General features: G+C 39.8%; 1 protein-coding gene across 1 annotated transcript in view; it reads right to left on the bottom strand.

The window, feature by feature from the left end:
- Positions 1-1,457: 1,457 nt before the first annotated feature.
- The window catches only part of LOC131220146 (receptor-like protein 9b), a 33,875-nt gene continuing 11,233 nt past the window's right edge, over positions 1,458-24,099 (bottom strand). The window contains exons 3-4 of the mRNA XM_058215116.1: positions 17,634-18,011; positions 1,458-1,747 (exon numbers count right to left, since the gene is read on the bottom strand). Of these exons, the coding sequence (XP_058071099.1) occupies positions 1,458-1,747; positions 17,634-18,011 (668 nt within the window). The remainder of the gene's footprint in view (positions 1,748-17,633; positions 18,012-24,099) is intronic.

Genomic DNA, 24,099 nt, shown 5'->3' with positions numbered 1-24,099 from the left:
GGACCTGTTGGCAACGTCACACAGACATGGATGAAAGGAATACACAAATATCATCTTGCTCCGAAATTTCATGGCCCACAAGAAGTTTTTAATGGTCAATGAAAACTATTTCCCATGTTGTAGTCCATTTGAGATTTGGATCTGCTTTAGTTTTGCAATCATGCTCTAAAAGCTCTAAAATGAGTTAGAAAACTGATGGATGGCATGAATATATATCAAAGTTGGCTAACGCACTTCGGTGTTTTACCCGGGTAACACCCAATCGGCTTTCCAGCGTAACACCTGTCCTTGACAAGGATAAAATGGCCATTTGGATCTGCTTTAGTTAAAACTGATTTTTGACCGGCTGTTGGAAAGAAAATTTAGCAAAATAATATCTCATTAATGTAATATTTACATTTGAGTACCCTTTTTAAATTAAATTTTTATTAAGATACCTCATCAATCAAGTTGTTGTCATACCGGTACCTTATGTTGGTGATTGCAGCTTTCTTAAAATAACAAAAATGCCACCAAGTAATGAGGTTGCTTAATAAGAATTAAATAAGTATCTAGATGTAAACATGTGTTATTATAAATATTATAAATTAAAAAAATCTAAAAAAGGAAAGAAAAAAATAAAATTCACTGTACCCGATTGCATGGTAACATAGGCTTGGTCACTTGTCCGTTTTCTGTGGGACTCACCATGATCTATTCATGTAGTTCATTCATTTTTCTGGATCATTTTATGGCATGATCCCAAAAATAAGGTAGATGCAAATCTCAAGTGGACCATAGAAAGCAGTAGTGATTAAAGGACGACCATTAAAAACTTCCTAGGGACCACCTTAATGCCCACTATAATGTTTATTTTCCAGACACATGTTGATTAGGTTACACGGACATAAAAGAAAGGAAAAAAATAAAAAAGATATAAGATTGATTCAAAACTGTTTTAGCTCACAAGAAGTTTTTACCGGTGAGCATCTATTGTCTCCTGTGGCGAGGTCCAACTAAATCTTAGATCTGCCTCATATTTAGGATCATGTCTTAAAATTATCTAAAAATGGATAGATGGTGTGGATTAAACACATACATCATAGTGGGTCCCACAAAGCACCGTACACGCTTCATGTTAAAGGCACTGCTTCCGTTTCTTTGCCCGACATGGGTGGCCTGTTAACGTAGCACAAGAAGGTCATGTGGTTGGAAATGATGCGAAGCCTATAGAGATTCCCATCACAGCCTATAGAGATTCCCATCACAAATCCACTCCATCCATCAGTTTTGCATGACCACAATAGCAGAGGATTTTAAAAATTAGCATATCAAGAATTCATATGGGCCACACCCCATATTGTATGCATTGTATACTGGTGTGGTCCATTATGATGTATGCATTATATATTCGTGTGGTCCATCCATTTTGCCAACTCCATTTAGGCCATGAACCCAAAAATTAAGCAGATCCAAATCTAAAACATCAGAGTCGGCCCCACATAACAAACATTTAACTGATTCTGACTTAGATCTAGCTGCTCTAGGTTGCCCAATCTAGACAACATTTCAAAACTTGTATATAAAATTATAGGAGGTGAATACTCCACTTCAATACCTCTGTCTGGAAGTCCGAAGTTACTGCTTCTCAGAGACAGACTCTTAAGCGACAAGAGTGCACCCAAATACGGTAGGATGCTTTCGGTGAGTGGGTTATAGCTCAGGTCAAGGTGCTCTAGCTTGCTCAATCTCGACCATCTTTTGAAACCTGCATAGGATGACGTACTGTGTTTAAGGCCTCTGCTTAGAATAGGGGAAAATCCTAACCATTCTTAATCTTACATGAAAAATAAAATAAAATTATTTCCTCAAATACAGCATGCATGGCCAAGGGTAAACACTTACGAGGGGCCTTTCGTCCCAACATATTGCTTTAGACCTTGTGCTCAGGATGAAACAGATTGAGTTGTAAAGGTTAAAAATGTTCCCCTGTATATTTGTGGGAGAAGGCTTCAAATCACAACTACTCTGTTTTTTGGTTTTTCCAATCATCATCGTTCTCAACTCAATTAAATTTTTGACTTGTTTTCTAAATTCCACCTTGAAATTGTCCGTATTACAATCCAGGACTCAATGGTTAAGAAAGCCAACGGGTTTTCAATTTGGCCATTTCCACCTCATTTGACTAATAATTCCAGTTCAATAATAAGTGCTCCAAATGCGATCTTAGAGTTGCATACATACCTTGCCATCTCCACCTGAATTCAAAATGGCACTGTTGAGTGTGTTTTGATGCACTATCAAATTGAATTTCCTTTATTAAATTTGAACTCTATTTTTGCATACATTCATTTTTGCAACCTAATTCAATTGCCTTTCTGATGGCAGCCTTCATTTCAACAAGAAAGATAGTTAAGACCCATCAAGGTATCAATAAAATAAAATGACCGAAGGAGCAGATGTAGCTGCAGATCTGTGTGCTGTCTACCATGTTTTAATTATATGGAACGTCGACCCCTTGATCAAGTTATCCTTTTCCTACTAGGATGACAGGCCAAAAAAAAAAAAGGCCAGATCAAAAACTATGGTGGGCCATCCCAAATGGAAGACAACCATACGTTTGTGTATGAGGCTACCATGGTAGTCATCTTTAATCAAACACATTAATTAGGCGTGACTCAGTAAGATGAAAAGAAATGAAATTCTTCATAAATATTCAAAACTCAGGTGGGCAACACCGCATGAACTTAGAGGTTTTAGGAGAAATTTTATAGTGTAATCATGTTCGAGACCTATAGGAGTTCTGTTTAGGAAATCTTTGATATGCACTAAGAAAATAAGTGGCATCACTTGATGGACAGTAAGGATTTTAAATTAATATAAAACATGGTATGGGCCACTCAGAGCTTGTTGTTTCTTGCATTGTGTGAAACCGTGTTATCCATGATTCCACTTGGACATCGCTCATCTCTCAGGGCATGGTTGGTATGTTTTATCTAATTTAATAAGAGATTTTCAGATAAGAGCTATTCTAATAAATCTCTTTTTACTAGCTCTTCTGGTAAAATAAGTTCATTTGGTAAAAATTTTTAAACTTGAAAAAAGCTTTTATTTGACATAATCATGCTTGGTAAAACATTTAAATAAAAATTTATTTAAAGGATAGTTGCTATGACTTTAAAAAATTGCAACAACTCTATTTCAAATGAACACGAATTCATTCCTTTCACTTTAGATGTTGGCCATCCATCATGTTGGCCATTACATGCCGATTGTACATCATGTGGAGCGTACCTTTGATGTGGACAGTCCATGTGGGTCAAACATTTGAAGTGGGCCATCCATCATGCAGGACCTACTTTGGATGTAGACCATTCATCATTTGGGGCCAACCTTTGATGTTCACCATCCATTATGTGGGGGCTCACCTTGATTTAGGTCATCCATTATGTGGGAGGCCATACACCTTGATTTAGGTCATTCATCATGTGGTGCCCACCATCATTGTTAATTGTCCTTCGTGTAGATCACTTGAATGTCAATTACCCATCACATGGAGCCCACATTTGATGTGTCCATCGTGTGGGCCCCACCTTTGAACTAGGTTGTCCATCATGCAAACCATTCACAATTAGGGATGACCTTTGATGTGAACTGTCCACTATATGGGGCCCACCTTGATTCGGATCATCCATTAGGTGGGTCCTACTTGATATAGGTAGTCCATCATGTGAGGCCACAAATTGATATGGGCTATTCATTATATAGGGACCAACTTTGATGTGGACCATCCGTCATGTGAGGCCCACTTTTGATGTCCACTATCCATCATGGGGCCACACCTTCTATGTGGATCATCCATCATGGCGGGCTACTTTGGATATGGCCACATAGGGCCACACTTTGATGTGGGCCATCCATCATGTGAGGTTTACTCCATCCTTTATGTAGGTCCATCTTAATGTAGACCATTAATCATATGGAGCCCCACCTTCAATATGAGTTGTTCATCATGTGAACCCTCCTCTAATGTCAACTTTACACCATGTGGGCCCATCTTCAATGCCACCATCCATCATGTGGGTTCCACCTTTCATGTGCAATGTCCATCAAGTGGGTTCCACTTGGGGTAGATCGTCCTTCATGCGAAAAGCCATCCATCATGTGGGGCCCACCTTTGATGTTAGCAGTCCATTATGTGAGCCCACCTTGATGGGTACGATTCATCATGTGGGGCCCCTCCTTCAATATGGGTCCATCTTACGGGCTACCTCATAGAGAGAGAGAGAGAGAGAGAGAGAGAGAGAGAGAGAGAGAGAGATGAGAAGCCACAAAAAAGAGAGTGAGAGGAAGGTTGCAAAAAGATATGTGAAGTTATTTTTAGTATTTAAAAATATTGATAAAGCCCCAACCTCTGCCCACTTAAGCTCAATAAGATTTAAAAAAAATGTGAGCCATCTCCAGCTTATGATAAAACTTATTTTCTCATTTCTAGATAAATAAGTTATATAGCATTTACCAAACCATCCAAAATCTTATTTAAATAAGCCAATAAGCTGGTATTTGTATTTGTAGTAATGTCAATCACATCCTTAGTCTCTAGTAGGGTTAGAGCAATCCATGTTACCCAAAGTGAGGTCCATTGCCATGTTCATGTAATATCCAACCGTCCTTCTATTTTGGTAGTAGACTTTAAGAAATAAGCCCAAATATGAGTAAGATTCAAAATTGAAGTGGGTCATCCAGTAAGAAGCAATGGGGATGAAAATGCCCACAGTTGAAACTTTTTTGGTGATGTGGACACTGGAAATCGGCGCCCACGCTGACTTAAATGTTTTGGTGGATTTTGGGTTGGTAGTGGAGGTGATTAGGCTAATTTATGAATGTTGGAGTCGCCACTAGCCAATAAATCTCAGAATCCCGTGGTCGGCTAGAACCCATGGAATATGTAAGGTTGGAGAAATCCAGAGACTCTCCTACCTTATATTGACTCCTGGTCTACAATCCGGAATTCCGAGTAAGGGACCTCAGTTACAAAGAGGGAAGGTATTAGGCACCCTCTCTGCCCGTACGAACGTACAGTCTCTACTTTGTGTGGTAAAACAATCTTAAGGGATGGATGATTGTGGTTGAGATAGGACTAGACACACATAGATTTTTGATATGACAAGATCTGAGATTTCGGCAAGCCACAGAGCAGACGTTATGCAAAAAGACAAGAAAAATGGACTAGATCACTAAGAATTTCTGATGTGACAGGATTCGATGTACGGCAAGTCACAAAGCATACGTTCACTAGAGATCTAGAGAAGCAGGGGGGTTGAGAAGGGTATAGATGTCATGATGAATGCTTGTATGTAAAATGAGTGGATCTTTGGCTTAATCTTGAGTAGGTTAAGACGTGGATTGAGCCATGATCAAACTGGGCTAGGTTAACGGTTGGGATGGTTGGGAAAGTATGGAGTGGGCTAAGGGGGGTAGCTGGAAAATCTGGACTTGAAGGCTTAGGAGCACCTCCTCACCCTCACTCTCTCTCTCTCTCTCTCTCTCTCTCTCTCTCTCTCTCTCTCTCTCTCTCTCTCTCTTTCTCCTTCTCACTTAAGCTTGGAAGTGAAGAGTTGTTGTTGAAATGTGAAGAGGAGAGGGCTATTTATAGCCTTCTCCAATGGTCTTTTGGTAATTTTTGGGTTTGAGGAGGGTAAATGCTGATGTGGCAGGTGGTGATTGGTTGAGGGGAGGGAGATGCCACGTGGCGCTCTCTCATTGGCTAAAGGGGTTGGTAAAATGGTAAATAAGCTTGGGCAGGGGGTTAATTTTGTGAAAGAGTTGACTTTTGGACGTTGGGATAGCTGTCCCTAGATGTCCACAGGCGGGTTGCGAGCTGAGGTACTCCGAGTACCACCAGCGGTAGTTAGACTACCGCCTGGGCCGCGATCGGGCCGGGCCCGAGCGTGTTGGCTTTGCTCGTTGTGTTGGTTCGCCCGGTGGTCTTCTTTTAGGGTTTTATGGCTCAGATAAGTGGGTTTAGGTTTGGGTAAAGGGATCTTAATCAGGGTATAGGGTGAAGGTGAGACTGTATGTGGATTGAATGGTTTGGATCGTTGTTCTTGGTTGCGGGTTCGCCATTTGAGATTTTCGGGTTGGGTTTTTAGGGTTAAACTGGGACCAGTACTTAGTTCAAGGTATGATCATGATTCTTGGATTTGTCTTAGCCTTCCCGAGATGTTAGCCTGGGTGGGGTGTCTATAGGTAGCCATAGAAGTTTTGCATGAGGATAATATATTGTTTTTGCTTATATCTATATAGTAGTCATCTTATAAACATGTTAGATGGCATGTAAAGATCATGGTGAGCCCTAGGAAGGCTTCGATGGTCGGCATTTCTATCTCCACTATTTCTTAAGGTGTGGCTTACTTGAGTTTTAGATTTCCATCATGTTTGGACTCATAACCTTGGGTTATTGGATTCTTGTGACCCCACCATACAAAGAAAGATCTATATATCCATGTACAGAGTGGGTGCACAACTACCCCACTTTAATAGAGGTGAGTTGTATGCAATCCTTGTGAGACCAATCCATTGTAACACAAAGCTTTGAGAGGTCCACTGTGATATCCATGGGACAACCAGTCACTAGGTTATGTCATTCATTATTTACACCTATTTTCAGCACACCTATATGGACTAATAAGATTGAACCACGTAATATCACCACAGGCGTAATACTAATGGAATTGTACTCGCACCCGAAAATATCTTTTGTTCCTTACCCTTTGGCAATACGTCTCCCATCATAAATGAGGTAGCACAAAACCGTACACATGCCTTTAAGAAAAACGAAGCAACGAATGACACGCAACCCTAATTTGTGTGGGATGTGACCAAGTAAGTGTACCTAGAACATCCATAAAAGACCCACCGAGGCAAGGATCCTTTGATATCTAGATATGCTCGCTAAGGACATCTCTTGCAATCCCTTCAAAATGGGAGATCTTCTTAAAGACGACCAAAGCTCTTGCAGCAATTACAAAGGTGCTGAATATCTGAAGACGACCAATATCTAATCAAATTAGAGTTAAAAGAACGATACTCGATCAGGATCTAATGGATCCAATTTCCCCAATTCCATGAATATTCAAGGGAACAATAAGCCATGAGTGGAGATGTCTCTGTCAAGCCAAATTTAGATAAAATAGTTCCTATACATATCACAAAATATACATAGGCCACATAAAAGTGGAGATCTGAAAATTGTTTTTTGATTTAAGGAGATCTCCTGTGGGAAGAGAACATAAAAAAGTCGTGGCTATCAAGGATCCTAGACCAACAAGTAAACCCATTGAGGGCTTTGCCACCTCCAAAAGCAATAAAAGGAGAACGTGATGAAGAGTTCGACGTCCTCACCAAACACAATACATTTACGTAGTCTTTATCTTTATCTTTCTATGATAGTTTGGTCTAGTTCTAGTTAGATCACTACTATTCAGCATCATTGCAACGGTACTATAAGAGTAGATTAAATGTCTCCGACCATCCATTGTCAAATTTCGATTAACTTAGTTCTTACTTAGAAGAGTAAATACTTAGGTCACATCCTACTGATTATTTTCCTAGATCATCCAATCATATAGACATATCATATATTTATCTCTCATTTACTCTATTCTTTACTTTATTTGACAATCTGTTAATTGTAATAAGCATCATTCACAAATAAATAAAATTAATATTGTTTTATCTTTTTTTTTTTCATCTTTGTTCATTTGAAAAATATATTAGTTGCAATTATAGGTAAAAGAAAAGTCTTGAATGTAAGCTAAAAAGAATCCATTAAGAATAACTAACCCCAACACATATACAAATCGTTTGATCATTATTATAATGGGTGGTTATAGAGCGGCTAGATCCTCAAATATGGTCTTAATCGGTCCATCTCAGCATGAGGGGCACTAGTGTTCAATCAATCATTGAGTTGAATATGACTCTAACATGCCCACACTTCCTAATTGCAAATGTTAGCCGAGTACAAGCCCTTGCTTGCATGTGTAACCCTACGTTTGATTGAATTGCATAAACAAAGTTTTGGACAAGCCCAGTTGCACCAAATAAACTACCTTTAGTATTTCTGAATAAAATATTATACCTCCCAAATAAAAAAATGTAGTTCTATTGCTGATGTTGTAGAAGATTAATAACACTTGGGCTTGTAGTTTAAGCCCATAGTCAATGTTGATGCAGGGTTATTTTCTCAATCGTTCTTCGAGGACTTTGTTATAGATTTTCTCAGAATTGAAGAACATATGCAACAGATTGCCGGAGGAACCAAGGTACAACTAGAGATCTTTAAGAGATTGGATGAAGGTTTTCTCCATAGACCTTCAATTAGTAATATTACCCAATACACCCCCCCAATCATCTAATTGAGCGGGAGGCAAAACGACCGACTGAGTTACCTATAGGGGTGTACATCGAGTCAAGCTGGTCTCAGCTCGACTTGGCTCAGCCACTAGTTGACCTTAGCTTGAACTCGGCTCGCTGTTGCAGCATTTTCACAAACACCTAGACTGTACCTTCAAAATCTCACTGTATTTGAGATAGCAATAATGGTTTTAAAGTTATTTTATCAAACACCTTCTAAGCAACATAAAAATCAAGAAACAAAGGGTGTTGGTTTCATATACATACCTTCCTTGCCACCAGCCATGCTTCTTTGAGTCATTTCATCAAACACTTGGTGAGCAACATCAATATCAAAGTAACCGAGTCACCGAACTGGTTCGATCCGAGTTCGATTCGAGCTGGGTTCGATCCGAATCGAGTCGAGCTGAGGCCAACTCGAACTCATTTTCGAGCTCAAAAAATCAGCTCGACTCGACTCAAACTTAGCTTTGAACCGAGTCAAATTGTGATTTTTCGAGCTAAGTCGAGTGAGCTAACCCAGCTAGCTCGGTTCGTGTACACCTCTAGTTACCTATAAGAGCAAGTCAGAAGGAACCCTGAAGCCAACTTATATTGCCATAAGTGGTGGCAATAAGGAATAACTAAGATGTTTGATCTTATGATTAGTAAGAATACCTGACCGAAAGAATTATTATGTTTAAGGGGGCAATTCCCTACCCATGTTCGTAAGAGACCAAGTACAAATTCCATAAATAAGTCCTATCAAGGGCCGTAAGGGAAAGGTAATGGGAGTGTAGAGGCTTGTATTCAAAGATTGACCCTTAGAGGTCTGACAAACATGTAACCATGTCACGTACCAATTGTGGCCAGTAATACCATTCATCAACAAGATCCCATGTCTTATCTCGCCCAATGTGTCCACCAAGGCCACCTCTATATAACTCTTGGCTAATTTGCTCCCTTAGAGAACTTTGGAGGATGCATAGTTGATTCTCTTAAAAAAGGAAACTATGTTGGATATGTAGGACACTAGATGACCCTTGTAGCACCTCATCAATACATCTTTGAAGTCCTTATCCTTGACATACAACTCCTTGAGATAGTCAAAACCGACCTCCTTATTACTCATCGTAATCAGTAGTGATGCACGTCCGCTAAGTACATCAGCTACCTTGTTTTGCTGCCCTGACTCGTGCTTCAGAACGAATATGAATTCCTATGAAAATGTGACCCGTCTAGTGTGCGCACGGTTCATGTTACCCTGACTATTAATAAACTTTAAGGTTTGATGGTCATTTTAGAAAACAAACACTCTCTAAATTAGATAATGCCACCAATGTCACAACACTTGAACCATTGCATATAGCTTAAGCTCATATGCCAATCATTTCTTTTGGGCTTCGTTGATATTCTTGTTGTAGAAGGCTATTGGTTTGCCTTCCTATGATAAGACTCCTCAAATTCTGACATATGAGGTATCACACTCAACCTCTAATAATGGGTGAGATTAAAACTAATAAGAACCAAGACTGGTGTTGTGGACAATCAATTCTTGATTTCAACAAATCTCTTGTTAGCCTCATCGGTCCAGTTAAACAACTTTTTTTCAGGCAATCCGTAATGGGTGCAATTATAGTGTTGAAATTATGCACGAATCTACGATAATATATTTCGAACCTGTGGAAACTCCTCACTTTATGAATTTTTATCAGAATCGGCCATTCCCTGATGGCTCACACCTTTTCGTCACAACAAATCTTAAGAATAACAAGTCGTCCATTAAAAAAATGCACTTCTTTAAGTTGAAGTATAAACTATTAACTGTTAGGACCTGTAGAGCCTGCCTAAGATGTTTCATGTGCTCCATCTCACCCTGACTATATATCAAGATATCATCAAAATATACACAACAATCGGTCAATGAACGATTCATCAGATGCATAAAATTGCTCGAAGTGTTCGATAGACCGAAGGGCATGAACAGCCACTCATACAACCCTTTCTTGGAATTGAATGTCTTTTTTCACTCATCTTTGGGCCGGATATGTATATGATGGTAGCCACTCCTCTGATCTAGTTTACAAAATACCTTGGCACCTTCTATCATATCAAACATGTTGTCTAACCGTGGTACCAGGAACTAGTATTTAATGGTAATATTGTTAATTGTCCGATTGTCGACACACATGCACCAGCTCCCATCATTCTTCGGCGTTAATAAAGCTAGCACGAAACATGGGCTTTTACTGTCTCTCATAAGACCCTTATGGACCAATTCTTTCACCTACCCCTGAAGTATCTCATACTCTTTCGGACTCATCCCATAGTGAGAGTAGTTGGGCAAGCCAGCCCTAGGGATAAGGTCTATGTGATGTTGGATGTCCCACATGGGGGCAATCCATCGTATAACTCTTAGGCTAGATTTCTTTGAATTCGTTCAACAACGACCTTAAACTTAAAGGAATGTCTAAGGTCTCCAATTCCTCATCCTCTCTCCTTCACTTTAAAAGCTTCAGAGTGGTTCTCTAGTGTCATAGGGGCAATGATCATCTTACAATCGCCCTTGACGAAGATGTAGGTATTATCTCGTCCTTGGTGAGTCGTATCACAGCTCGACTGCCATGGTTGATCGAGCAACATATGAAATGCTTTCATGTCGACCACATCACAGTGCATTATTCAGTTACCTTGGTTTCATTCACCTTTCTATCTAGTCAATCGAGTAAGGGAAAAGATGATTTGTCATAGGTAGTCGTAACTTTTCCACCATCACATTCGAGATGATGTTCCCATTACTGCCATTGTCTATGCTTACATCCCTGAACTTGTTATTGATGATATAGTGTGTGCGGAATATATTGTGTCACTATGGGTGCACCTCCTTCCTTGGAGTGTACAATAACCACCTCATAACTAATGATTCGCCATGATCCTCGACGAACCATTCATCGTCACCAGGTCCTTCTTTAACGATTTATTCATTTTCATCAAATAAAAGACCTTCTTATGATGCCTTACCTTCAGCGCCCCCTTTGTTAATGGCCAAGCGGGCTAATGGTGTTAAGGGCAAGTTTTTTATAAGCGGTCAACCATAAGAATTTGAAAATTTTCTTGTACCCACTGTTGTTTCTGTTATACCCACCAACTAAACTGCTTCATGCATGGTCCCGACCGGGTGCATATAAACTCAATCCTAAATTATCAATCGCAAACTAGCTATGAACGGCGTTACGTTCTACAATTTAGTCTCCAATAAATCATTTTGTGTTGCCAACCACTGGAATTATTCAGTGTAATATGTGATGGTACGATTTCCCTGCCGGTAATTTTAATATTACTAAAACAACACATGCTCATAATTACTAGGGATGAATTATAATCGAAGAAGGCATCTCATCTACCGTCATGATTGGATGGGCGACTTGCTCTATCAGCCATGTGAGAGCTACAATTGCTCACACCATGCAAAAGCAACGGATTTCAATTTGAATGCAAGTAACTTCTCTTTCTTTTCTTTCGACATGTTCATGTAATTAAAATACCACTCTACTTCAGCTAACCAATCGATAAAGTCTTTTATACACAATAAGTCATTAAGATTGAGAAGTTCGACCTTACCTCAATAGTCTTTTCAGCATGATCTAGTCAATCACCTCCATGGACCAGCAGTCAAGCAACGACACCATCGACGTCCTCTTTGTTGAAGCTTGACTCGTCTAGGATTGCCATGTGATTTGCCTCTTAACATGCTCTATGGAAAATGAGATTGTGTCGTACAATGATCACAGGCAACTGATCATTACCTTGAGCTCAAAAAGGAATTAACACATCTGCAATATGCTCGAGGGTTGCCTGTAGGCGTTACATGGTCAATTGACTCTCCCAGTGAAAAGGTTCCATTGTTTCTGATAAATAATGAATCCTTGAATCACCATTCATAGAATTTTGTCATTCCATCATTAGTTGTCATCAGCATGAAGGGAGTCTTCACTCTGATACCACATGTGGTAGGGAGGGACGTGAAGAGGTCGATCATTGTCTTTCTTAGGGGATGACTATTCTAAATCCACGGAGCTCTCCGGACTCCTCACAGAGCTTCCTCAAATCCACGAGGGATAAAAGCATAAATAATTCCTCATAAATTCGAAATAACTTGATTGATGATATAAATAAATAAATAAATAAAACAAAGTTACAACTCTTTAAATTAGGAACTCAAACCTAGGACATGTTTTTAGACTTAAACTCTAACTCAGACCCCCTAAAAACATGACTTACTATAAATAGCAAACTTACTATTTATAGGCAATCTCTATTCCTACGAGACTTCATGGTTTTTGGCCAAAAACAGTAAGTGTCCAATTTGGTCTAACCATGCTATTATCATAACTTTTCTAGGCCATTTTCATGTTAGGCACTACTTTTACAATTCAAAGGATCAAAAGTTATACCCGAAATAAAACTTACTATTTATAGTAAAAACAAAATTAAACAGGACTTTTGAGCATCAATTTGATGGAATCTCATAAATACGGTATGGGCAACCCAGCATAGCAGGGTTGTTTGTCTTAAGTAGGTCCTTTTACCCCAAAATCATATAAACTCATCCCAGTTTGCAAGATATGACTGAATGAAGGTTTTGACGGTTTGGATAGTTTCCACCTCCGATCGGGCCTTCTCTAGTCCATCTTTGCCATGATTGTGTCTACGACTCGCTCTACATCACAACCTCTGGCCACCCCTCCCCCAGTGGCTGTCGATCACGCAGCGTAAGGGACAAACCATGGGTAGTTGGAGTGACACTTCTGTCACAAGGAACTAGTAGGCTCACAATAGCTGCTCGACTAGGATGATATTATAGGACTCATTTAGGAATATGGGGTCCAACTGAATGGCCGACACATAACTTTGTTGTTTTATAGGAAACGATACTCTAAGAGGGTTGATCAATATTACGAGTTTTCCAAAGATTTTAGGTTTCCTGAGTTCACATTATTTTTTTTGGAGAAGGGGAGACATCTGCGATAAATCACATTGGTCGCTTCACTATACAATTTGGTAAGTCGTCTCATAATGATTTTTTAAAAATCATGTTGTTCAGGAATTTCATAACAATATCCGCTTTCACATGGTACATAAACCTCTTTGCTAACTCAATCCAAGCCTAGATTGATATGAAAGAGAGGTTTCACGTGCAATTCCATCGAACTAAGCTTGTGGTATCAACCAAACTGACTTGTTTAGGCCATGACAACTGCCTGGCGAGATGATCAAGCAGTTCATCGCCTAGTTCAAGAGTGTCAAAAATTGTTGTCTAGTGATTCTCTCCAAGGTTGAGTTTTTGGGCTTGTCTTAGACGGCATGAGTTTCGAGCTTGGAAAGCAGCCCGAAGGCATGTACATTGAACATTTGTTCGAGTTGTTAACTACAACAATCCAATATGAGCACATCATCTAAAAGAAAAGGCAACGAATGAGCACATCCAAGGGCACATCTTATCATGACCTGAACTATCAGTTGGTTGTATTGGAAATAGTCCTCATATGGTCAAATGAAGACCACAATGCCTGTTACGAGGCGGTCATGGCCAAGATAGTTGGCACATGACTCTGTGAGTGCTCTCCCTCGAAAAATGTCGAGTAAAAGGTCTCACCCTGTATTACCTCGAGGAAAGGTTACTCTAAATTAAACTCCGAGGCATTATACTTTTGATATCTTTATTTCTTAGGAGATGATAGACATTCTATTGGAAGCCAAGTTCATCAAACTTCTAGACCACCAAAAGATTCCATCGACCAAAGAACTCAAATAAGAGATATACGAAGAGTAAAATGGTACTAAGATTCATTTTACTAAGAATTGTAACATGCTCAGGAATATAGTGCATGAGAACATGAACAAAGATCTCTTGCGTTTCTCAAAAAAGGAGGAGGTGATGGGAATTGATTGCGATCCCCTTCTCGGGGCAACCAACGACAACATAGTCCAACTTGAGATGATAATGACCTAAGGAAAAGCATGTGGAAATGTACATCATCTAACAGCCTTGGTTAGCCAACATCCAATCGGTTAACCATGTTGGGATTTGTGCTGCGAAATCACATAGATTTAGATCTAGGATAGCAATCCAAGAGCACTAAGCACACACTAGAGAACACGCAAATTTAACGTGAAAAACCCTTGCGGGAAAAAACCACTGCACAAAGCGACAAAATTTCACTATGAAAATAGAAATTACAAAGAAAAATGACTTACCCAATTCGAACAACCTCGAATCTCACCCTTGTTACACCCTTTAGAAACCCTAAAATCTTTTTAGGAACCCTTAGAATATCTTTAGGAAGCCTTATAATACTTTAGAATAGCCCTAGAGACTCCTATTTATAGTTTAGGAAACTCCACTTACGCACCTACTTTGGAAAAATTCGGAAACCACATCAAATTTACGTAGTCCGTGCGTAGTCTGGGTAACCCTCGACTAGTCAAGCCAGGGCTTCGATGGGTCGAAAGGCACCTTTGACTGGTCAAGCCTGACCCTCGACCGGTCGAGCGTCCCAGAAAACCCAAATACCCCGTTGCTGGACTTCGAGTCGAGCTAGTCCCTCGACTGGTCGAGCAAAACCAAGATTTAAGACATCCTATGACAACAAACCACCCGTGGTGCAAATTGAGATACAGTCGGTCATAGGTACCGATAGTCCGACATAGTCCATAATAACCAAACTGAGCACAAGCAAAGGGCTCACCCCTAGCCCCCAAAGGAAAAGTTCATTTCAAAGGGAATAATCATCAAAGACCGGTTAGCTAAAACTAAGGATAAAGGAAATGCACCAATGGTCAACCAAAACCCAAAAAAGTTTGAATATTGTTAAACCTTCCTAGAAGCTATTCTTCAAGACTAAAATGCCACCAACACATGGTCTGGTTGTCGCCTGACAACCACTGGAGCAACAATCAAAGCAATAGAGTACAAGGTAATCTTCGACAAAACAGTCCGTTAGAGAGAAAACAACAAGAAATATGCCTGGAGGAGTAGCAAATCAGTCATGGCAGCCCAGGGGTCCTGATTCAGATCCACTAAGTTGCCCAATCTGTACAACATTCCAAAACTTGTGTCTGGAACTCCAAATGAATTTGTGTTCAGAGACAAACTCTTAAGAGATGGCATCCAAATATGGTAGAATGCTTCTATTGAAGCGGTTATAGCTCAGATCAAAGTGCTCTAGCATGCTTAATCTTGACTATCTTTCGAAACCTGCTTATTGGTGACATCCTGTGTCTAGGACCTGCTTAGAACATGGGAATAATCCTAACCATTATTAATCTTTCGTTAAAAATCAAATAAAAATATTTACTCCAAAACATAACATGCCCAAAAGGAAACACTTAAAGAGGGTCCTTTGTTTCCAACAGGCTTCCTTCCCAATATTGTGTTCAGCATGAAACAGATGGCAATGCCATAGTGAATTAAGATACAAAGGTAAAAAGAATGTTTTCCTATATTTATGTGGGAGATGGCCTCAGATCCCAGTAACTGTGTTTTTCTTCTTTTATTTATTTATTTTTTTAATTTTTTAATTTTTTAATTTTTAATTTTTTTGTTTTTAAAGCTGTTATCATTGAAGCCTTAATATTAATTAAATGTGCCCGCTTGTTTTTCTCAAGTCCAACTTGAAATCGATAGAATTACAATTTAGAAGTCAGCCTGTCGAGTGCGTTTGGATGCACTATCAAATTGAATTTCAAAACCTCTGTGGGTTCCACCATGATGTATGTATCTTATCCACGCCGTCCATTCATGTTGCAAGCACATTTTAGGGAATGAGACCAAAAAATGAGATAGATCCAAAGCTCATATGGGCCACACCACCGTGGAAACCTTCCTAGTGCCCACTCAGGATGTTTATTTTCCATCCGACCGGTTCATAAAGTCACATAAACCTGGATGAAGGCAAAACAGAAAAATCTGCTTTATCTAAAACTTCTGTAGCTCACAGGAAGTTTTCAACAGTAGGAATTCAATCTCCACTGTTTCCTGTGGTGTGCTCCACTTGAGCTTTGGATCTGCTTCACTTCTGTAATGATGATCTAAAATGACCTGGAAAAATGGATGGACTGCATGAATGGTTGGCACTGGAGGATCACTACAGAATCTGAGTCCTCTCGCCTCCTTCCTCTCTCTTCAATCACTGCAGGTTAAAGCCGAAGGTGGCTTCTTTTGACTGATCTCGGACAACAAAAGCCCTTTAAAAACATAATAATAATAAGAAGAAGAAAGCACTGAAAACAACCTTTGTTTTTCGCCGCAATTGAGCTTATAATATGGCAGAAGATGTAGTATTATTATCTGCTACTACTGATGGCGAGAATCAACAAGCATCTCCAAAATGTGAAATTTCAAATGGCATTTTGATATGCATGTGAAGGACTCCTATCAGTAAGATCTATATGCTTTTATATAGAAGGGATAGTGAACAATTCGGTCTCTTATATTTCAAATCCGAAACCTCCAGATTGCTTGTTTGGAAGTGTGACTGAGGCATGGCCACTGAATCCATTTCAAAATATTGTTTTAAACTGATGTTATCAATCTCGGTTTAATTTCTTTACAATTGATCAACTTACCTTCAGAGGGGAAGTGTCCTTTAATATTATTGTAGCTTAGATCAAGAGTCCTGAGGGATGGGATTGAACCCAAATAGAGAAAAATGCTTTCATCGAAGGAGTTATCACGGAGGCCAAGGTGCTCTAGATTGGGCAATCTGGACCATCTTTTGAAACCTGCATATGGGTGACGTCTTGTATTAGGGCCTGCTTAGAATGGGAAAAATCCCAACCATTCTTAATCTTTCATTAGAAAAATAAATAAATTTCGTCAAATGCATCATGCCGAAGAGGAAACACCAGGGGCCTTTATTTCCAACACCCTGCGTTAGATCTTTTGTTCAGCATGAAACAGATGGCGATGCTGGTGTGAATTAAATTGCAATGTTAAAAATGTTTCCGCTTTATTAATGCATGAGAAGGCTTCAAATCCCAACAACTCGGGTTTTTTTTTTTTCTCCAAGTCATCCTCGTTGTCATTGAAGCCCTGTATTTTGAGGTCCAAATTGAAATTGACAGAATTACAGTTCAGAAAGGAGAAATCACTACATACCTTGACATATTTGCAATTCAATTTATTAGGACAACTGAAGGCAACCCTGTTTTAAATCATCAAGGAAGAATGTTAAGATTGTAGGAGATAAAGGTACCTTCATGATCAACCCAACCAGCGAGGTAATTCCCGGACAAATCAAGGCTCCGCAGTTCTCCAAAGGATAGAAGTAAGTCGGCATTCAGATACCATTCTCCCAACTCGTCTTCCCTCGTAAAATCGAGAGAAATTTCAGTCACTCGGCCTGTCGCATTGTTGCACTTGATTCTTTCCCAACGACAACAGTCAGTCCCATCCTCCCATGTAGGAAGATAAGACCCATTCGGATAATTGATGGAAGCTTTGATCTCCAAGAGAGAAGTCCTCTCCTTGTCCAAGTACCCAAGACACCAATGACTACAGTACTGAACAAAAACCAAAGCCCACAACCACATAACCAATGCCCAATCCATGGAAATTGTATTAGTTTTCTCCTCTGTATTCCAGCAGGAGAATGTTCTTCAATTTATAAGTATAAAAGTTCTAAGGTTGGTCAAGGTTGAGGGACGCGTGGGAGAGGTGATGTGTGTTGCAGATTGGGTTGGGTTTAAAGTGACGGTGCTCTGTAGGCTCCAATATAATGTTTATTTTAACCATGCAGTGTATTGATTTTGGATTAGTAAATAAGTGCATGAGCATAAAAACAGAGCATATCCAAATCTCAAATGAACCACACCATAGGAAAATAAAGGTGATTGTACGCCCACCATTAGAAACTTCCTAATGGACACTGTAATGTTTATTTTACATTCAAGTCGTTGATTACGTCACACATACCTTGATGAAGAGAAAACACAAATATTAGCTTGATCCAAAACTTTTTGGGCCATAAGAAGTTTTTAATTGCAGGCGTTTAATTACCACTCATTCGTATGGTGTGGTCCACCTGAGATTTGAATATTCCTAATTTTTGGATTCATACACTCAAATAAGCTGGCAAATTGGATGGACAGCAGAGATAAAACATATACATCAGCTGGATCCCACATAGCACCATCAAGCATTGTTATCATGCAATCGGCGTCTTTTTGGATGGCACTGTTGAGAACTTCGGTGGGAGGAGAGCGGCGGGGGCTAATGCACGGCTCAACTGATCTGACAGGCACACGTCCCGAGCAGCGTTACTTTCCAAACCGCGTCCGTTAGCTTATATACACGGCGCATTTGACTGACGCGGATTTCCTGCTAAAGCCTTTTGAGGTAAGTTCCTGGGAACTTAGGCGGAGCCCGCCTTGATGTTTGTGAGACATCCTTCCCATCCATCCGTTTTTTGAACTCATTTTAAGAGTTAAAGAAAAAAATGAACCGGATCCACTACTAAGGTGGCCAGAAAACTTAAGGATTGAACGTCCACAATTAAAATATTCATGGGCCATAGAAGTTTTGAATATGTATAATATTTGTGTTTACAGTTCATCCCAGTAGGAATGATGTTATGAACGGTATGGATGGGATGTATCACTTTTGACCCAGAGAGGTTTCAACGGTGATAATTTTTCTATCCACCTTTTCCTTTAGTGCGGCCCACTTTAATTTTGGAGCCCTAAAATGACCTCACAAAACTGATGGACGGAGTGGATGTCTAACAAATATCACTGTGGGCCCACCTAGGTTTTCACGGCAGAAAATGGTGTGAAAGGCTTTCATAGGTAATCCGCGTCCATTTTGAACTGGAATTGTACGGGTTGGAAGAAAAGTTTTTCTCTCTTTATTTATTTGTTGAATATCCACGCCGTCCATCTGTTTTTTCATCACATTTAAGGAGGTGTTCCCAAACCTTATGAAGATAAAAATCTCATGTAGACCACACCACTAAAAACTGTGACGCATGACCATTAATTACGAGCTTTTTGTGGGCCACAAAAGCTTCGGATCAATCTGATCTTCGTATTTTCCCTTCATCTAGGGTCCTCTTGACATTATCAACAGGTTGGATGGTCCTTTGGAACTTTTAATGGTGACGCACTCAATCACCACTGTTTCCTGTTGTGTGGTCCACCTGAGATTTGGATCTGCTTACCTAAAATGGGCCGTTGAAACGGATGGATGGCATGTATATACAAAACATCACGAAGGTGGGCACTACGGTGAGGGTAACACCCACTAAGGTGTTATCCAGGTAAAACCTAATCCGTTGCCCAGTGACTGAAGGGCAGTGAGTTACACACGGTTCAGAGCCAGCTAATCCATGCCACATGTATAATTAGCTTATCAACGGTCAAGCGTTGCATGAGGATCATGTAACTCCCCGTGTTAATCCTGTTAATCCTGCACGTTCTACCCAGGCACTAGAATGTATGGTACAATACTTTTTATATTGAAAAATGCCAATCATATAGGAGAACAGTACCATTAAAACATCAGGAACTACCATGATGATCAACGGGCACAAAGTCAAAAGTTATTCTCAAATCATGTGTACCATGACACTACCATGATGATCAATGGGCACAAAGTCAAAAGTTATTCTCAAATCACGTGTACCACGACATCAGAAGTAATAGGCAACCAACAGTCTAGCTTAACGTACAAGTGCAGCCCGCATGGTCGAGCCTACGGTTTCACAGAACTGATGTCTAACGTGAGTGTGATGTTAACGTGAAACATGCATGGTACGGTGCCACATCACAGTGCCATCTTTGATGGAAGATAAACAGTTCTCATTTAGAATTGACTAAGACTTTTGAACCGTACATGTCATACACAGACTGTCCAGCCTGTTCGTAAGGTCATATAGACCTTGATGAAGGGAACACGCAAATAGCAGCTTCATCCAAAACTTCTGCAGCTCCCAAGAAGATTTTTATGGTGATCGTTCATTCCCCACGGTGTGGTGCAGTTGTATCTTGGATCTGCCTTGTTTTTGGGTTCATATACTAAAATGGTCTGGAAAAATAGATGGACGGCATGGATAGAACTGGTACATCAAGGTGGGCCCTACAGATCCCTGCCTGGACTGATTATCGTCCAGGCGTGCGGAGGACGCAATCCGCTTCCGACCGGGATTAGATAATTGGTTTCCTACCGTCTAAGTCAAGATAAGGTTGATTTTCCCGATTGTTTCTTCTAATTAAATAAATATTATTTTGAAGAGGTTTGTTGGATTACACCCTCACTTTTCGAATATGACATGTATGGACCTGGGTCATCTTTCAATGACCTAAATATGGTGGGCCACAGCTTGGATGGGGGCATAAAAATAGAAAATTTTGATTCAAATAAATTTCAACCTTTTGATCATTTGAAACTTTTCATTTGAATATGGACGGTCTAATAAACTTTTAAATAATCAAAAGGATGAAATGTCCGATTGTGAAAGATTTTTTGGTTACGCACTATCCTTGGTGAGGACTATTTGGGTCATTGGAAAGGACCCCAGTCCAACGGCTACAATCGCAAGGTTTGCTCGAATACTTCCCTAACATTAAGAGACGTAGAGATTCTAGAGATTGGATTTGGGCCTTTTTTGATGATCCAGACCGTTTATTGGATGGAACTTGCCTTGGATGAAAGATGGTCAAAATAAATTTCGGATTGAATATTTAAATCCATTAATTATACAAAAGTTATGTTGACCATTCATGTTCAAAACAAGAGAGCCAAATGATCACAGGGTTGAAATTAGTCCAATTAAAATATTTTATTTATTAATTTTCTAAAATAAAACGCAAGACTTTTCATTGAAAGATGATCGTATTCAAAGGGGAAACGGATTGGCTACTCCCCCTGCCATGATCCATGGGGCCCACCATGATGTACGTGTTTCATCCATTCCATTTATCCATATTTGCATATCATTTTAGGGATTGATCCCAAAAATGAGAGGGATATAAATCTCAGGTTGACCACACCACAGGAAAAAAAATAGTCATTGGATATCCACCATTAAAATCCTCCTAAGGCCCACTGTACTGTTTATTGGACATCCAGTATGTTGATTAGGTCATACAGATCCAGGTGAAGGGAAAAAACAAATATCAGCTTGATCCAAAACTTTTATGGCCCCCAAAAAGTTTTTAATGGTTAAAGTTCATTCAACACTGTTTTCTGTAATGTGGTCCACTCTAGATTGGGGTATACCTCATTTTTGATCTCATACCATAAAATGATCTAGAAAAATAGATTGACAGCATGGATGAAACACATACATCATGGTTGGTCCCACAGAGCACCGACCAACAGCCATTGGCTGGTAGCAGGGGAAGTAGCCAATCCGTTTCCATTCAAAAGCTAACGTCCTGACGTATCGTATTGCAATACATCAGCATGCATTCGAGCTTTCCAGCAACCTTCAAAAAAGAAAAATAAAAGAACCGCGCTTGCTTACCTCCCGCTAAGTTACTTTTGCTGATCTAGAGCCACGTGGGTGTAACTTTCATAAGATCCACCCCGTCCATAAGATACGTCGTAGGATCCATAAATAATGATGATCAAACTGTTAGGTGGGCCACATCATAGGAAACAGTGAGTATGTGATGTGCGCTATTAGTTTTGGGTAGGTACCTAACCTAGGGGAGGTACAAAGCGTTTTCCAAAGGGAAATTTGCGACTGTACGGCCCATTTATGGCCCATTTAGGAAACTACGCCCACCTCATTTTCCTTTGCGAGAATACGCCCCAGCTGTACGGAAGGCTTGCCAAAGGTCGAAAATGCCCTCCTTCAAGCGGATATGTGGTGCTCGAAGACGAGCGCTGACACTCCTCGAACTCCGAGTTGTACGAACGGTTCAAAAGATATCAGAGTTACATGGGCCCCACAGTTACGTATTTATTATATCCACAACGTTCATCCATAGTTCGAGATCATTTCGGAGCATTATCAAAAATAAAAAATCCTATCCAAAGATCAACTGGACCACACCACAAAGAGCAACGGGAAAATTGATTTTAACCGTTAAAAATTTTGTAGGGCCCACCATAACATTTATTTTCCATCCAATATATTCATAATGTCACGAAGACCTGAATGAAGAGGAAAAACAAATTTTGTAATGATCCAAAACTTCTGGGACCCCTAAAAGGGTTTCAATGGTAGACGTTCAATCTTCCACTGCCTTTTATAGTGTGGTCCACTTGATAGCTAAATCTATCTTATTTTTCTTCCCAAGCGTTAGTACGAGTTCGCCAAATAGATGGACGGTTTGGATATAACACATACCTCATAAAAGGACCCACAAAGGCGATGGGGATTACAACAGGGAAAAAAGAGAGCTGGTATCTATGGCTACAGATTATAACCGTAGCGATAACCGCAACCAATGCTTTTTCAATATGTCCTCTACTATACATCGAAGGTCTTCTGATATGTACTTCGATATATCGAATGCCTTTCGATTAATCGAAAAAGGTCCAAAACTGTCCAGCAACTTTGCATAAAAAATCCTGCAATTTTCGATTAATCGAAGTGTATTCGATATGTATCGAAGATATAGCTACAGATTATAGCTGTAGCCATAACTGTAGTCTGTAAAAGTCTATGCAAATTTTTTTATTTTTTTATTTTTTATTTTTTAGTTTTTATTTTTTACATGGAGAACTTTATTCTACATACAATTTTCTCTAATACATATTTATATAAATATGTATATATAAGCATATAAAAAAAAAAATTCTCTCTTTTTTTCATTTATTTCTCTATTCATTCAACAAGAATATCTTATAAACCAAAATTAGTTACTTGATGTACCCTATATGATTTTGGGGTAGGAGAAGATACTTTAGCCAACTAACCTAGTTATTTTCCAAGATTCCATCAGGTCGATGGTCGAAAATCCATTTCATTCGCTTTGCGGTCAATTTCAACCAGTTCGTGGTCATTTCCATGCATTTCACCGTCAATTCCCTCCACTTCACGGACAATTCCATTCACTTCACGGTCACCCCAAACTATTTCATGTTGATTCACAGTCGTTTCGAGGCATTTCGCAGTTAATTCCCTTCACTTCACGGTCATTTGCATGCATTTCGCGCTCAAATCGCTTCAAACCATGATCATTCCCATGCACTTCACGGTCATCCCAAACAATTCCGTGTTGATTCACGGTCGTTTCGAGGCATTTCGCGGTCAATTCCCTTCACTTCACGGTCAGTTGCATGCAACTGACCGTGAAGTGAAGGGAATTGACCGCGAAATGCCTCGAAACGACCGTGAATCAACACGGAATTGTTTGGGATGACCGTGAAATGCATGGGAATGATCATGGTTTGAAGCGAAATTGACCGCGAATGCATGTAAATGAGCGTGAAGTGAAGCGAATTGACCGCGAAATGCCTCGAAACGACCGTGAATCAACACAGAATTGTTTGGGACGACTGTGAAGTGCGTGGGAATGATCATGGTTTGAAGCGAATTGATCGCGAAATGCATGCAACTGACCGTGAAGTGAAGCGAATTGACCGCGAAATGCCTCTAAACGACCATGAATCAACACGGAATTGTTTGGGATGACAGTGAAATGCATGGGAATGATCATGGTTTGAAGTGAATTGACCGCGAAATGCATACAATTGACCGTGGAGTGAAG

This window comes from Magnolia sinica, chromosome 12 (assembly GCF_029962835.1).
Source record: "Magnolia sinica isolate HGM2019 chromosome 12, MsV1, whole genome shotgun sequence".
Classification (NCBI taxonomy): domain Eukaryota; kingdom Viridiplantae; phylum Streptophyta; class Magnoliopsida; order Magnoliales; family Magnoliaceae; genus Magnolia; species Magnolia sinica.
The sequence above is the reverse complement of the archived record's forward strand: the minus strand, read 5'-3'. Positions and strand labels throughout refer to the sequence as shown.